At 37.1% G+C, this 14,892-nt stretch overlaps 1 protein-coding gene across 1 annotated transcript in view; it reads left to right on the top strand.

Annotated features, from left to right (window-relative positions):
* OCA2 (OCA2 melanosomal transmembrane protein) overlaps nucleotides 1–14,892 on the top strand; it is a gene marked incomplete at its 5' end in the record, with an annotated part of 159,046 nt that overhangs the window by 83,459 nt on the left and 60,695 nt on the right. The window contains 1 exon segment of the mRNA XM_084225463.1: nucleotides 10,652–10,779. Within this exon segment, the coding sequence (XP_084081589.1) occupies nucleotides 10,652–10,779 (128 nt within the window).

Here is a 14,892-nt window from a genome sequence, read left to right as displayed (position 1 = left end):
TAAATTGAATGTTTGGCAGTGTAGGTTTCTGTTACTCAGTAGCCAAATAACCTTGAAAGTAAAAAAGGGCTATATGTGTTATGTATAATTTCTCCCTGTTCTGCATTCATGGCAAACCTGTCAGATTAATGAATAAATGTTACTAAAGCATACACATAATTTCTAATGAAAAGTAATTGAACCTGTAAACTTCTAGTGATAAGTTTACAGTTCCCACAATTTACAGCAATTTACAGGTTCTCATTTTTGTTTCCTGAATTTCACTATCTTGATGATAGCTGTCACTTACTTATCATTACTGAAGTAGTGCTGCTGTGAGGCTCTATGGATTTCAGCCTTCCAGAGCATGGAAATATACTTCCTAATATACACTACATCTTGTACTCTGTTGGCTTGGGTAAATTTGTTCAATATGTTTTTCTCATAAAAATGAAAGTAAATTGCAGTTCAGGGTTTAATTTTCTACCAGAAAAATGGTTTATACAGAGGCTGAAGTGTTAGAAATCTAATAACTTTAAATTGCAATTGGTAGAGAGAATTAGAAAGATTTTTAAATTCTGTATCTGTCCCAAGCTTTGATACAATTTTTTCATTATGAACATGGAATCATTAATATAATTTGAAGGTACTGGCATTTTATTTTAAATAATAAAATTTGAATACTTAGGTGCCTTTTGAAATGCAGAACTCTTCCCTATTGAGTTTTCTTGTGCCTGTTCATTAATTTATTTAGTGTAATTCTATGAAATATCTATGTTAATAAAAGATTAGTACTGAGAGTCAAAAAAATCCAGATACTAAAAACTCTAAGACTCCTACACTACTCTCATTTGGCCCCATGAGATTTTATTTTATTGATAAAGCATTATTAAAACATCTGAGAAAAGATGACAAAGGATGAAATTAAAGCCCCTTTGAGGATTGTACCAGGCTACTATTTTGACTTTATCTTTTAGACGGGCATGTCTAGAGCTTTGGACTATATTAATATGTCTGGAAAAGATTTAAAAAGTAATATGAAGTAAGATTTTGTTGAAATTTTAAGCTAGATTTTTTGAAGGGAGAGCTCAAAGTGACTGGGTCAGAAAAAATACCAAAATCAATTGATCCCTCAATTCCTTCTTCTCCTGTGGGGATGCTGCTTTATCTTTGATTTGGTTTTAGTCACTTCAATGAGTTGCTGAGCTGCTGTGAACTTTGTGCAGTTCCTTCTAGTATCTGTGAAGAGGGACCCATTATCTCCATTATCGGCCTTGCTTTTGCCTGCCTCTCTGTGCTTTCTGAATGCAATGCAGGCAGCCTGCTCCTACAGACCCCCTCACTCTTGCTCTCTTCCACCTCTGGACACCTCTTTCCCAGGGCCAGGCTCACTAGCTTCTGAGACATGAGAATGTCTTCTCCTTTAAGAGGTTACAACAAATTCTGTTGCTCTCCTGTTCAAGGAACAAGGTGAAAACCCAAGAGTAAAGAGATAGTTTCTGTTTCAGAGAGGAGATGCTGCCTCAATTTTGGCTGCTGGAAACAAGGATGGAATGCCAGGAGAAATACAATTGTGGTTTTCCCTTCTTTGTATATTAATTCCTGCCTTATATTAATTCCTGCCTTACCGCCACCATTTTTCCTGTTAAAGACACAACTCTTGCACAGGTGAACCTCTGGTATTACCATCCATGGCTTTTCTATGTTGCTTTGATGAATTATTTAAGCAAAGGGACAGGGAGATATCTTTTGGATTCAGTGAATTCTTTCATAATTAAGGACTGCCATTTGCTCACTGGAGGGAGATGTCTTGTATTTTTTTTTTTTTTTTTACTTATACAGAGGAGTCGTTTCTTAATGCTACTGTCTGAGGCCATTCTGGTATCTTTGGTGCCATGGGCATCTGTGATCCTTCAGACATCAATATCTAAGCTAATTACCTTCATCTGCCCTCAGAATAATCTTTGGGAGTGTCACTAATCAGTGGAGGAGGTCAGCAGCTGTGATTCAGCCTGGTTCCGTCTTCGGTATGATTAGCCAAAGTAGCGTCAGCAAACTCCCCAAATTTAGGAACTTTTAACTTACTTTAGGAACATTCAAGTGACTAACATGATCACTATGACCTTTCTGGGCAGTAGGACAAGGTGTATAGTCAGTATTCTACGTCACTCCAGTCAGGCAAACATCCTAGATCTGAATTTCCCTCATCATTCTTGCACTAAAGCTAAAATTCCTCAATATTTACAAACAAAGGTTATCTTGTCTGATGAGAGTTCTTTCTCTTGCAAAACTTTCTCCTGCCCTCTATATTGATGTGACTTCTGACTGTGGACTTAGTCTGCAAATTCTGCTACAGCTACTTGTGAGGGTCTTAAGATCTTTTTTTGCTGTTTGTGACAACTAGTTGTGTCTTGCATCTTTGAAACATTTTAAAACTGTGATTGAAATAGTGGAGAAGTAGGAAAATAACAGTTTTCATTTAATGTAAATTGACTTCTGTTTTTTTGGTAGGCCATGCTGTGCAGACTTCTCTTTATTTTATTGGCAGAGCATTAAAGGAGAAATGTACTCGGTGTAGATGTGGAAGACTCTTGTTTTATTGTCACTCCTTTGAATACCAGTTGCCATATTTATTGACTAATTTCCATAATTTCAGAAAAATTGTTCACATTCACATGAGAAATTAAATACCTTAATGGGAAAGAGCCTCCATTGAACAGTATCCTCCCTCCATTATGTCTACAGAGACTATTATGAAAATTATAACAAAAATTTTGTCTTTACTGGAGAGAGGAGTCACTTCTCAAATTAAGGGAAGTGCATAAAATTTGAAGTTTCTCCTCTTCACATGCTTTTTATTTTCATCCTGCTTTTGATTTTCATATGTTTCAGTGGACATGTGCAATTTTCAGTTTACACTAATTTACATAGGTGAACCAATAATTATCATAGAGTTGAAACTGAGTGGCACTTATCAGGTAGCTTGCTTAGTGAGGAAGAGAGGAAGAGTTCTGGAGAGCCTCACAAACTTTATTACATTTGTTTTTTCATCACAGAATGTAGGAAGTTTCATACCAATATTTACTTAGAAAAAATGATGCCAGTTCTCCACTACTGCAGCCTACTAAGATTTTAACAACTCTCTTAATCAATTTATTTACTTTCTGTAACATTTAAATTAGGAGCTCACTGAAGGAATGATTCTTTGCTAACAGCTTTGAGACAGATCTGTAGGGTCAGTGTGTGTGTGTGTAAAATCTTGCACGAGTTGCAGTACTGTAACCAATGGTAGGAGTCTTTAACTGAGGGGCCTTTGACTAAATTATGTGATCATGTAAACTAAAAATCTCCAGTATTCCACAAGGGAAATAAATGTAGTCTGTGTGGTTTTGTTCTGAAGATGCATCCTAAGAAGCTGCTCAAGAAGAACTCCAGTAAACTTCCCCCACTCCGCAGCTCCCCAGCTTTTAAGTGGGCCCTAGATAGGCGATGTCTGTGCACTTGAACTTGGGCCAAGAGGCTTCTTTAGAATGGTGAAAATGCTTTTAAACTGGAACCTCTCCCCCACAGGCCTGTGAGAATGATCCTGCCTCCCAGAGTTCAGGAGAATTCCTCAGATCCAAAAGATTTATATATCCTTGTAGAGGAGCACAGGGTTGAGAAAGGTGTGGACAGATCCCATTAGCATGAGAAGGGTTTTGTTGTCAAAGGCTCTTAATTCTGTACTTTGAAATTTTATCTGGAACATTTTTCCCATCTCTTATCAGTGATAAATAGATTGAACTATGTTCTTCCACTATTCTGTGTGATGGTGGAATTGTATAAATATGACATTTGTTTACAAACAATAAAACCGTATTTGCAGAAACAGAAAAAAGGACCTAAAAAATGTGTTTGTCCCCATGAAGAGGAAGAAAAAATGAAAGTGCTTATATAAACCTGTTTGGTTTCAGGTTAATTTGTGCAATAGTTAAGATGAAATGTTTATTATAGAGCTACTGTGTGTTATTGAGGAGTTGTTTTATAAAATACCTGACAAAAACCATAGACCAGTTTAATAAGCTGATGTGTAATTTTTTAATGCCTAAGAAAACAAAAAATCCTGTTGAGACAGACAGCTATTAAGATATAAAAACTAGTGAACAATCTAGATTTAAGAAAATGTAGGCCAGATGCCAAGAGTGACATTAGGTTTAGCACATCTTATATTTCACTTCCTATGTCACTATATCCTCATAGTGAAAAGTGCACATTTGGTGTTTAATTTGTCACTAGAGCTAACATTTATCTAGAAATTAGCTAGGTTTAGGAAATGAATCAGTTTTAGTTGATAAAAGCTTGTAGGTGTTGACTCCTAAGTAATGGCTCAAATGCTACTTTGTTGTCAACTGCATTTAAAGCTGTCACAATGATTGTTTTCTTTTCTTTGTCTCTCTCCCCCCCCCCCCTCATTTTAATTTAAATTTTGTTTTATTATTTTGGAAAGCTTTCTAACATGGCTTGATAAACTAGGCAAACAGATGCAAAGCTTGGGAAGTAACATTTGTGGACCTTTTCTGTAGAGCTAAAAATACCATCCTGAAAAATCTGTAGTTGCCTGGAAACTCCTTCGCATATTTCAGTAAAGTAAATGGCTTTGGCCTCCAAAACATTTGGATTGCCTTCTCTGTACATGGTGGAAGGCTCCTGTTCTCAAAGTCTCCATGATATTCTTAAGTTTGTGATATTCTGGGCAAAATGGGGAACATCTCCTATATCTGGAGTTGAGAATTTATTATCTGTAAAAAGTTAAAAGTTGTAACCAGTGCAACCAAAGCAAGTAGTTATTGTTCATGTTATGATAATGCTAACACTTAGAGTCTACATTATCTAATCAATACAAAAAAAAAAAACCCCATCTCATTAACCATATGCAGTATAAACTGTTGTAAGAAGGCAACCAAGCCACCAAACAACTTCTCCTTCCCCCCACACCCCAAAAAAAACCCCAACCCAAAAATCCACTCAAAAGCCACAAGAATAATCTCAGTATCATCTCCCTTTTTTCCCCTGTTGTTAGGGTCTCCCTCTGACGCTCTCCTAGATGCTAAGCATCACATATTTAGGCTGGAAGGAGTCACAATACAGTGTTGATAACTTGAGGATTTTGCTGGAATGAGATGACATGTTAGGGCTGTCTTCCTCTTCTTTGCCAAGATGTAAATGGTGTTGGTGTTGATGGTTTCTTACTTCCTGTGCTTCAGTTCATTCGAGCCCATTTTTCTATATTTTCTGAAGCTTCACACTTATTCAAATTTGGTTTTCAGCTCTACATTATACCTGATTTCATTTTATGAGGTGTGATGTATATTGTATGCTGTTTTTTCTTGTGCTTTTTGTTACCCCTAAAATGGGTCTTGACCATCTCATAGGTTTACTCAATTATCTATAACTAATCACGGCAGAGTTACTGATAAACCTGGATTCTTTTTTATTGTCTTCTTTTATGTATTTCTTTTAGCTGCAGGTGCTTAGGGACTCTTGTCTGTGGCAATTTCTTTCTTCCCTTACCATTTTCCATTAATGCTCCACCTATATGAAGCAGTAATGCTGCTTTCCATGGCTAAAGTTATTTCTTTATTTGCTGATCTCAATGATAAATAAAGCAATGTGTTGAGGCCTCTGATAAAAGCATTCAGTCCAAGGTTGAAAGATATAATAAGATATAATAAGATTACAGCCAACATTTTAAGCTGTTCTCCTTCAAAGTCTTAAGGCTTTTCTGAAGACTCTTCCAGATCCTTGCAGGTGTGCTGGCTGGGACTGCTTGCAGCCCTTTTCCCCAGGTCATCAGCTACAATTGCCAGTGGAGTTTGATGTATTTTTCCTCATTTAGTGCTCTTAACCTCCCTGTCTGTGCTCCATCCATTTACTCTGTTATATCTCGTGGCATGTGGTGGTGTTGGTTTAGGTGGCCTAGTACTTTTAAATGGAGGTCAAGAAGAGCTCTGCATGGGACTGACCTGCTGGCCTCTGATATGTGGCAGAGAGACTTGATTGCACCATGAAAATGCAAACTGGTTTTTAAAAAAGAGAAAGGACATAACTGTATCTGAGAGACTTCATACATCTTTGATTCATAGTTGTGTCAAAAGCATTCCTGGTAGAGTGTATATGAACATGAGTTAAAAATAAATTTGATGATAATATTTTAATAATGAGCATGTGGGAATGGAGCTACATCAATGAAGTCAGCACTGACTCGGACTCAGAAAGTCTGGTCCAGATGTTAGTTATTCATCCTTGTCAGCATAACACCTTGCTTGTGAAAATACAAGAGATCTACTTTCCATGATCCTTGCAGTCCTAATATATTTTAGGATAGTTTGCAAAAATTCTGCCTTGAAATGTCACAGTTGTCATTAAAAATAGATAATTATGCATTCATTATACAATACCCCCTGTCCATGCAGCTGCCCACACACTTGACAAGAAAAAACCAAGGGCCAGTAACAGTTGTATCTGCTGGTGCAGCCTTTGATCTCTATTGCTCGCTTCTAGAGAAGCCGACCTTTCCTTTATCTTGATATTTGCAGCTCCTCAAATTATTTTTTGTTCACTAGAGTCAATAAGGCTATGGCAATAGAGTGTGTTTGTTTGCAATGACCTTTACTGAGAGCACTCTGTAATTTTTCAGACTTATGGATTGGTGCGATATAGACAGCTACATATCTGTCAGCTCATCTCTGGAGATGGAGTGCCAAGCTGTAGAAATGTCTAACCAGGTTTCTTTCTTACAGCATTCTGTTTTGAGTGCCATCCTGCCTCATCTATAATATTGTGTTTGGAGACTTAATGAAGCTAGGTGTTGGCATTACAATAAAATGGTGAAAATGGTTTCACATTCTGACTTCATGCTATTACTGCTATTCAACAAAGTCCAGTACATCCTTTCCTAAGGCACATGGGGTGGCCTGGGAACACAGAGCAGTCAATTCTTTACCTTTTTTTATGCAATGCTTCTGGTTTTATTGTATAACTACCTTGAATCAGCATAGCATCCTGCTTCTTTTGCCTTGCATGGGGTTATAGCTTCCACCATTTTTTTCCATATCCTTTTATTCCTCTTGTATTGTACCAAGTATTTATTGGTGTGGTGCAAGTCTTGGACTGTCACCTTCACTGCTCTCTCCCCAAAGGAGTCGCCTTAAACTATGGTGCTAAAAATAGCAAAGATCATGAAATGATTTCCATGAAGCTAAGCCTGTGAAAAGAGACTATTCAAAAGACTAGCAAGTTGCTTTGAGAGAAGGTAACTTTATATTAAAAAGATAATTTTAAAGATAAAAGAGCACTTACCAGTGGACAGCAAGCACTTAGAAATATTCAGCAAGATTTCAGAATGTATATTTTCAGGGATGCATAATAAAATAAAACAAAATTTGAATAAACCAAAATATGGAACATTTTCATTATACTGATAAAACATATTCTATGAGTAGAACAAGCACTCCTGGACATATGTCTTTGATTTAACTTTTTCACACCAATATTTTTACAGGTTTGTATAAGAGGATGATGAAGCATATACTACATTACAATTACACCATTGTAATGTACAATTACACCATTGACTGGCAGACATCTTTAAACTATAATGACAAAAAAAGAACTTAAAAAGCACAGAAAACTAAAATCATCCCTTAAGAAAAACATAAAAAATCAGTGTGTCCCTCCCATCTGTTTGCAGATTGGGGTACTATATTTTCATCTGGCAGAAACTGGTCTAGATGTTTTTTTTAAAAACATTATTTCTCAATCACTATAAATGAGTGACCCTGAATATTGTGTTGCCTGAATAATTGTCACTGCTATTAACATCTTCTTTTCACTCTTTCTTGTCCTACCCACTACTGTTGACACAAATGGGTTGCTCTCTGCCCTTTGGGGTAGACTGGTATTTACCCAAAGATCAGTCAGGACCTCTTAAATCATCTTATTTTTGAGCTAAGTATTCTGGATTCTTTACATTTTTCCTCAAGAGTCAGCTCTTTAGGCTGTTGATGTGCTTCCTTCCCTGCCTCAGATTTCCTAATGGGTATGCATCTTACAGTATATATTCTCAGGGCTTGCCAGGGATGAAGAGAGCAGAGGTTGCTTCACAGAATTTATTATTTATAGCCCTGGTTCCATATTTCAGTGGGCCATGAGATTTAGCTGTGATGCACTGTGTTTCTCAAGTCTTTTCTGGAGGACTGTTTGACATCCAGTTGTTTCCCATCCTGGATTTTCACAGTTTTATCTCTTCCTACCTAAATGTATTATCTTGACCTGTCTTGAGTAGTCTGCTGTTTTGCCCAGGCCATCAGAGGGATCATGCAATGTTACCTGACTGTTTTTTAGTTCAAATGTCTCAAGTGCCATTGCAGTTTCCAGAGAAGTGAAATTTTCTCAGTCTTCTTAAATGCATTACTCCAAATTCTGTGCATATAAAGTGAACATGCAGAGTCCACGTTTTCACTTTGTTCAGAGGAAGCTTGTTATGCTTCTGACCTGCTACTATGAGGTAGTAGGTCAAAATTACTTTTTGCTGAGGAATGCAAATTCTTCTTAATGAACATTTGAAAGGCCTAAAAATTGCACAGCAATTTTTCTCCTTAATTTATTTCTCTTTCTCCTTCCTACCTCCAAATTCTAGACTTCTATTTTACTCTATTAGATTGTTTTATATTTTCAAGTTCATCTACTTGATAATTTTAGAATAAGAGGTTTTTTTGAGCAGGATTGCAATTGTGTTCCACTCAGCATGAGCTAAGTGTTATTCCAAAGGTGGTTTTGCCTACTGGGTATAAGAAAAGCACAGCCCTTAAGCAATTTCTACTGTACTTTTTTTTCTGGCACCAGGCAGAAGACATGGAAATCTTTTCTTATGAAGAATGCATTATAAATTTGCAAGATGCATTTTATAATAAAATTTCATTTCCTTTCCCCTAAAATAAATAGAAACTGTCACCCTCTTCAACAGGTAGAAATAGAATTTAAGTTCAGTTTCTGTCTAAGTTCTCTTTCTGGGGCATCAATTGTTATGAAGCAGAGGCACTAAAAGGCAGTAAAGGAAGTGGTCCGGAAAGCTAGGAAAAAAAAAAAGAACAGAGAAGCCAGTATTTAATATGTCCTAGTACTTTCAAAATTCTTCATAGTCAATAAAAAAATTCCAAGAATGTCTCAAAGTCTCTCCTCTCCCTCTCCCTCTCCCTCTCCCTCTCCCTCTCCCTCTCCTTCTCCTCTCCCAGAGTGAAATCAGCTCTGTGCAGCCACGACTGGCAGCTATGTGTTTGCAGTTCCCTCTGGAGAGCTGTACTTGCTGGAGCACAGCAGGATGACACCTCCCTTGCCTGTCTGTATTCTCAGGGAACAATATTGTAAGGCCAGGCACTGCTCCCTCATGCAAAGCTGCATGCTTGGAGCTAATGTGTGCTGATAATACTCATGGTGATAGAAAATGCCTGGCTCCATCCACCTCTTCTGCAATTCTGTGTTACTTCATTAACTTTAGTGATTAATTGTTATCTCCATGTAGCATGTTCTAGTTGATTAATTATTTTTTGAGACAGAAGGGTAGGAATAGTACCAAGATATTTTCACAGATTGTCCCATAAGTAATGAGAAATTCTTTAATTCTTCACTTTGATGTATTACATTCAAAATGTATGTGCGAAAATGTTATGTTATCATGTAGGATTTAGAAAATAGTACTTAAAATTCTGCTACTTAGCTTCAAATCAGCACGTATCTACTCTCCCTTGTAGCATCCTAACAGGAATTGCCATCATCTTTATTTATTTAAGGTGGAGTTGGGCCCACTGTTTTTTAACAGAGTTCGGAAAACAACCAGGACAACAGTCAGAGGAAAATTAGGCAGTGCATTTCCATAAACTTTTCTTTTATGTTCAGACTAAATAAATTTAATTTTCATGAAGAGATTTGCTTTGTTTCACAATACAGTAAATCAGCTTTGCTATTGAAAAGTTGTGGTAGATAGAACTGACTCTCCTCTGCTGCTTTGGGAACTCTGTGAGTTATAAGATAAATGAACCAGAGGGATCAAGCAGCTCTAGAAAGAATTTTAACTGTGCAGAGGGAAAGTGAGCCTTGCTCAGGCAGGAGATTTGCTATTTGCATTTTCTGGCTGATTGTGCATTTAATTTGCATTTTCTCTCCCTTACCTAAATATGTGTATTAAAATACTTTAGGATGTACAGAAGGATAATATCTGAAGAGAGCTTCTTTTGCTCTAAATCTCTCTTCCTTTCTAAGGAGAGTTTCCTTTCCTGGTTATCTTCTGGAGCAGGCAGCCACTGAGTCTTCAAGGTCCAGGGGATGCAGCCAGCCTTTCAGGAGCTGCAGAGTCCTTCACTATTCCTAAATACCTAAAGGTTTCTCTGTGATCCAACCTATTGATTATTGGGGTAATCCAACTTTGTCTTACTTGCCTTTTTTTTTTTTAATTGTAGATTTTACTTCAATTTGAAAGCAGAGACCATTCATCCTGTGATATCTGTGAACTTTTCCTTGTGACAGTAAAAACAAAAATATGGCAAAAATCTTTGAAAATCACAATACTGTAACTTACATGTTGGTAGCACATAAGTCTGGAAAGTGTAAAGCATTGGTCTCTTTTTCTCTCATGCAGGCTGGATTGCCATGTTGGGAGCCCTTTGGCTGCTGGTGCTAGCAGACATCCATGATTTTGAGATGATATTGAACAGAGTTGAGTGGGCAACCCTCCTTTTCTTTGCAGCATTGTTTGTTCTCATGGAGGTAATATTCTCTGATTCTAAAGCCTGAAGAATTGAAAAATATTTCAAATGTGAATTATGTTCCTGGAGAGATGCCTCCTGCTGGTTCAATCCCACTGGAATATTGTTGATCAAATGTAGTTATGATAATATGGAGAGGAATAGCAGAGAATGAAAGTTAGTTGGGCCACTTTAATATTTAAATTTTCATTATAAACTTGGTCTCATTCTCTTTCCATATTCTGCTTTTGTTGAATGTATCTGACACAATCATTTTTCTATAATTTAAATTTTAGTTTCTGGGTTTATTGTTGGTCTATGTGTGCAGATATTTTATGTGTATTTATGTGTTTGTTTACAATTATTTATACAGATTATAGGAAAAATAATAGAACAAGATTAAACTAGAGTTGAAAAATGCTTCTGATGCTGTCTGCTACATGCTGGCTACCAAATGGCCTAAGATATTTCATAGGAGTGTGATTTGAAAAGAAAATAACACTGAATTTCAGTTTGCAATGCTAATTTAAAAAAATATTCAGCTCTTGAAATGCCTGGATATCTCGCTGTGTATTTTCTGTGTGCTTGTCAACATCCATGCCCATCCATGTTTGTATCCCTTTTATCCCCTATTTGGTGTTTTGTATAGCCTGAGAGAATTTATTATTACACCAAATATTTGGAATTTTTTTTTCTTGTGTGGATATTCACATTAACTTTTTAATTAGGCTTCTAAAATACTGGCTATTTTTCAGTTGTTAATTGTTGGGTTTAAATGATGTAATAGTGTTGTAGAAACATGACTTACAATACCCAAGTGACCACTGATACTAACATGGCTAGTGAATTGCCTGAGTGAGAAGTCTGGGGAAAGCCTGTGATAACTAATTTGCTCAACTTCTCTTCTCCCCTCTTCCCTCCCAATAATTGCAAAGATCCCAAGAATCTGGAAATTGGAATCTATTAAAAAAATCAATAGCAGTAACAGGGACAACATTTGAAACAAATAGAAACAAGACCCAATCTGACTAACTCTAACTAATGCCAAAGTGGAAGTCAAAATCTGGTAACCTCCAAGAAGATGAGAGGAAACTCTGATTATCATTATGAAATTTTCTGTGAGCTACTAAGTCTAAAGTTAATCAGGAAATATTGATTTTTGTATGCTCATTAGAACAGGAAATTTCTAGTTCTCCATTTTATGAGGTTCCACATAACCTTGAATTTATAGCTCTTATAGGCAATCAATGCTGAAGCCATGTTTATTTTGTCTACTGCTGTTGTTACAGTTTATGAGTTGTGTTCCCTGATGTATTTATTGTTTGAACTTTGATTGACCGGCTGTGATTTGAGTGCTGTGTGCCTGCACAATACCATAGTAGAATACACAGGAAGTTATTTGCCATTTACTGCCAGACTTTGCATACAACTATTATAAATACAACCATAGTAGAATACACAGGAAGTTATTTGCCATTTACTGCCAGACTTTGGATACAACTATTATAATTCACTGAACTTCATTTATTTTGGTTTCTCATGTCACCGGTGAATAGTTTGCTAATGAAATAGTACTTTTCCTGGCTTTCTAGAATAACAGCAGTTTAAGGTCATGGAAGAAACTTGTCCAGATAATGAAGAAAAAAATATGAGACATTAAATTCTTTCCCGCAATGAATGAGAAAATGTTCTGCGTATATCATCACTGCTAATTTTATCTGAATCCATTGGATTAGTAGGTGACAGTCCTTTCCAAGTTATTTTTCTTTCCTTTAGGTTACCAGTGTCAAGAAGAGACTGGTCAAAACAAAGATTTACATTGAAGTATAAGAAAACTTTCCATAGTCTAGGGCATTTTGAAATTGCCAGCTCATATTGCTCACCCTTGGTGATCCTTCAGCTTGGATAGTTCCCAGTCTGAAGCTGTTTCCTGCTGCTGTAAATGTTCTCTTTCCTATTAAAAGGCACATTTAAAAACCTGTGTGGGACTTAGTCTGCAACTAATTTTGGAAAATGTGATTTGAGTTCCAGATATTTTGGAAAACGTGAATTTGAGTTCCTGAATCACAGGGGAACTTCCAAAGGTTCTGCCTGTGGGGGTCCATCAGTCCAGTCTGGTTTTTACAGTTAAAAACTTGTAAATTCTTTGGAGCTCTCTTGTTTTCTCTTGTGTCCCCTGGGTAATTAATCTTTACAACTGTCTTTTTAGTCTTTATACACAAGTGACTGTTACATGCTATAAAAATCTTTCTGCTTCTTCTGTCTCCGTAAAATAAGTCCCTATGCCTCTCAGGATTACAGTTCTTTGTTCAGTTTTAAAGTAGAAATTGGCATGTTACCTTAATTCTTTCAGGCAGAGTTTACTTACAAGAGTCATCATGACATACTGTCCACAAGAGGATTAATGAAAATTTTTATGCATAAATTAGACTTTGTTGTAAAATGGCACATGATTTCTTTCTGCAGAAAAGCTCTGTTGTGAGCTCCCTCACACAGGAACTAGTGTGCCTGAAGACACCAACTAGTGCAATAATGCTTACTCCTCTTAGCAGACACAGGAACATCCAGGAGACCTCTGAGCAGTTTACATGCAGGGGAGGACAGAGGCAGGGTGCTAATTGCTGACTTGCGCTTAGGTGCTTGCAGGAGATTGGCCTGGAGATCATAGAGACATCCTAAAATTATTTATGTGATTAATGTTGTCACCATCTCTAACAAGATGGGCTACCTGCAGATTCTCTTGCAGGGGTGATGTGTGTGTCCTCAACATCTCTTTTTTTGAGTTCCAGAATAAATTTGGACTGTTACTGGAAAGTAATACATTCTGTTAGTAGATAATTAATAAGGCAGCAATATTAATTGAATGTAAATCTGGGCTCTAATTGCTGGCAACTATCTGTTTAGAAGTTTATTTTGAAGCGTGAACACAGCAATGATGCAAAAATTATTGCTGTTCATTAAGAATATTGCTTTTATATATATTTAAAAAGTCACTGTCATATCCTTTGAGTTGACAAAGCAATGCAGATATCTTAGAAAGAAAATGGTAACTTAAAATCAACAAGAATTAACTTAGACAACATTCTCCTTGGAAGCCAAAATAATGAAAAAGTGTTAATTTCTTTTTAAGTGTAAGGGATATGTGCCTGCATTTTGCTGCTTCTTTTCTGCATGCTGTATCTTGTAGATAAACCTTTTCTTGTTTAATGTATTGTTAAAAAATTAATATTTCTGTGCCAAATTTACTGTGATTTGGTGATACCCAAACCACTGTTATTCTGCTGATGTCCAGCTGAGCTGCAGGTACAGGAATTTCCAGTCTGAATGAAAGCACCTTAGTCACTGACAAACCAATGTCCTGTGCCACACCACTCAATGCCTATTGGGATCTTTGCATCTGTCATGGAATTTGACAGCAAGTGAATTGAATGCTTTTTTTTTCCCCACTGCAGTCTCTGAAGGGCTCTGTCTGCCAGGTGAGGGGATTATACAGAGCTGTGTTGTGTGAATACTGTCTCCTGCAGCTCTGTGAGGGACTGATGTCAGTAAGGGAGGTATTGGAGCTGACTGCTTCTTTTTCTTGACAGGAAAAAAAAGCAAGCCAGCCAGCGTGATCTAGGCTAAACCAAAAATGATGTGATTTTCTCCCCTGAGAAACTGAGAAGTCATCAAATAGATATATCTTATTAAACCTGAAAATAGGACTTCATTCTTCATGCCTACAAGAAAAGAAAACAAAACCAAAGTGAATTAAAGGCTAGCACTCACAAGTTAAAATCACCCTTTTACCTTGTGGGTCAAGGGAATAGGTCACTGTCTTCGGGTGTGAAGACTCAGTCTGTATTCTGTGTGCCCAAGGAGAGATCAGAGTTAACACCACCAGGCTGAAGTCTTCCTATATATTTTCATCTGTGGTAGCACCACAGGATGCTGTCTAAATGTCCTGTACAACTGGGAATGGTTCTCACAGGGAGGACAGAGCACTCTGACCCAGGCTGTCCTGGGGTCCAGTGCTTACAGGGCTCACCTCCTTGGTTCACGTGCCTAACTTAGGCATTGGAGAGATGGATTTCCTGCCTTTCGGATGCTGCTGCCTCTGTGCCAATTTCCACTCATCTGAGATCTCTGTCCTGGT

The sequence above is a fragment of the Fringilla coelebs genome (assembly GCF_963513975.1).
Source record: "Fringilla coelebs genome assembly, chromosome: 2".
NCBI classification, from domain to species: Eukaryota; Metazoa; Chordata; class Aves; order Passeriformes; family Fringillidae; genus Fringilla; species Fringilla coelebs.
This window is presented reverse-complemented; position numbering and strand designations above follow the sequence as displayed.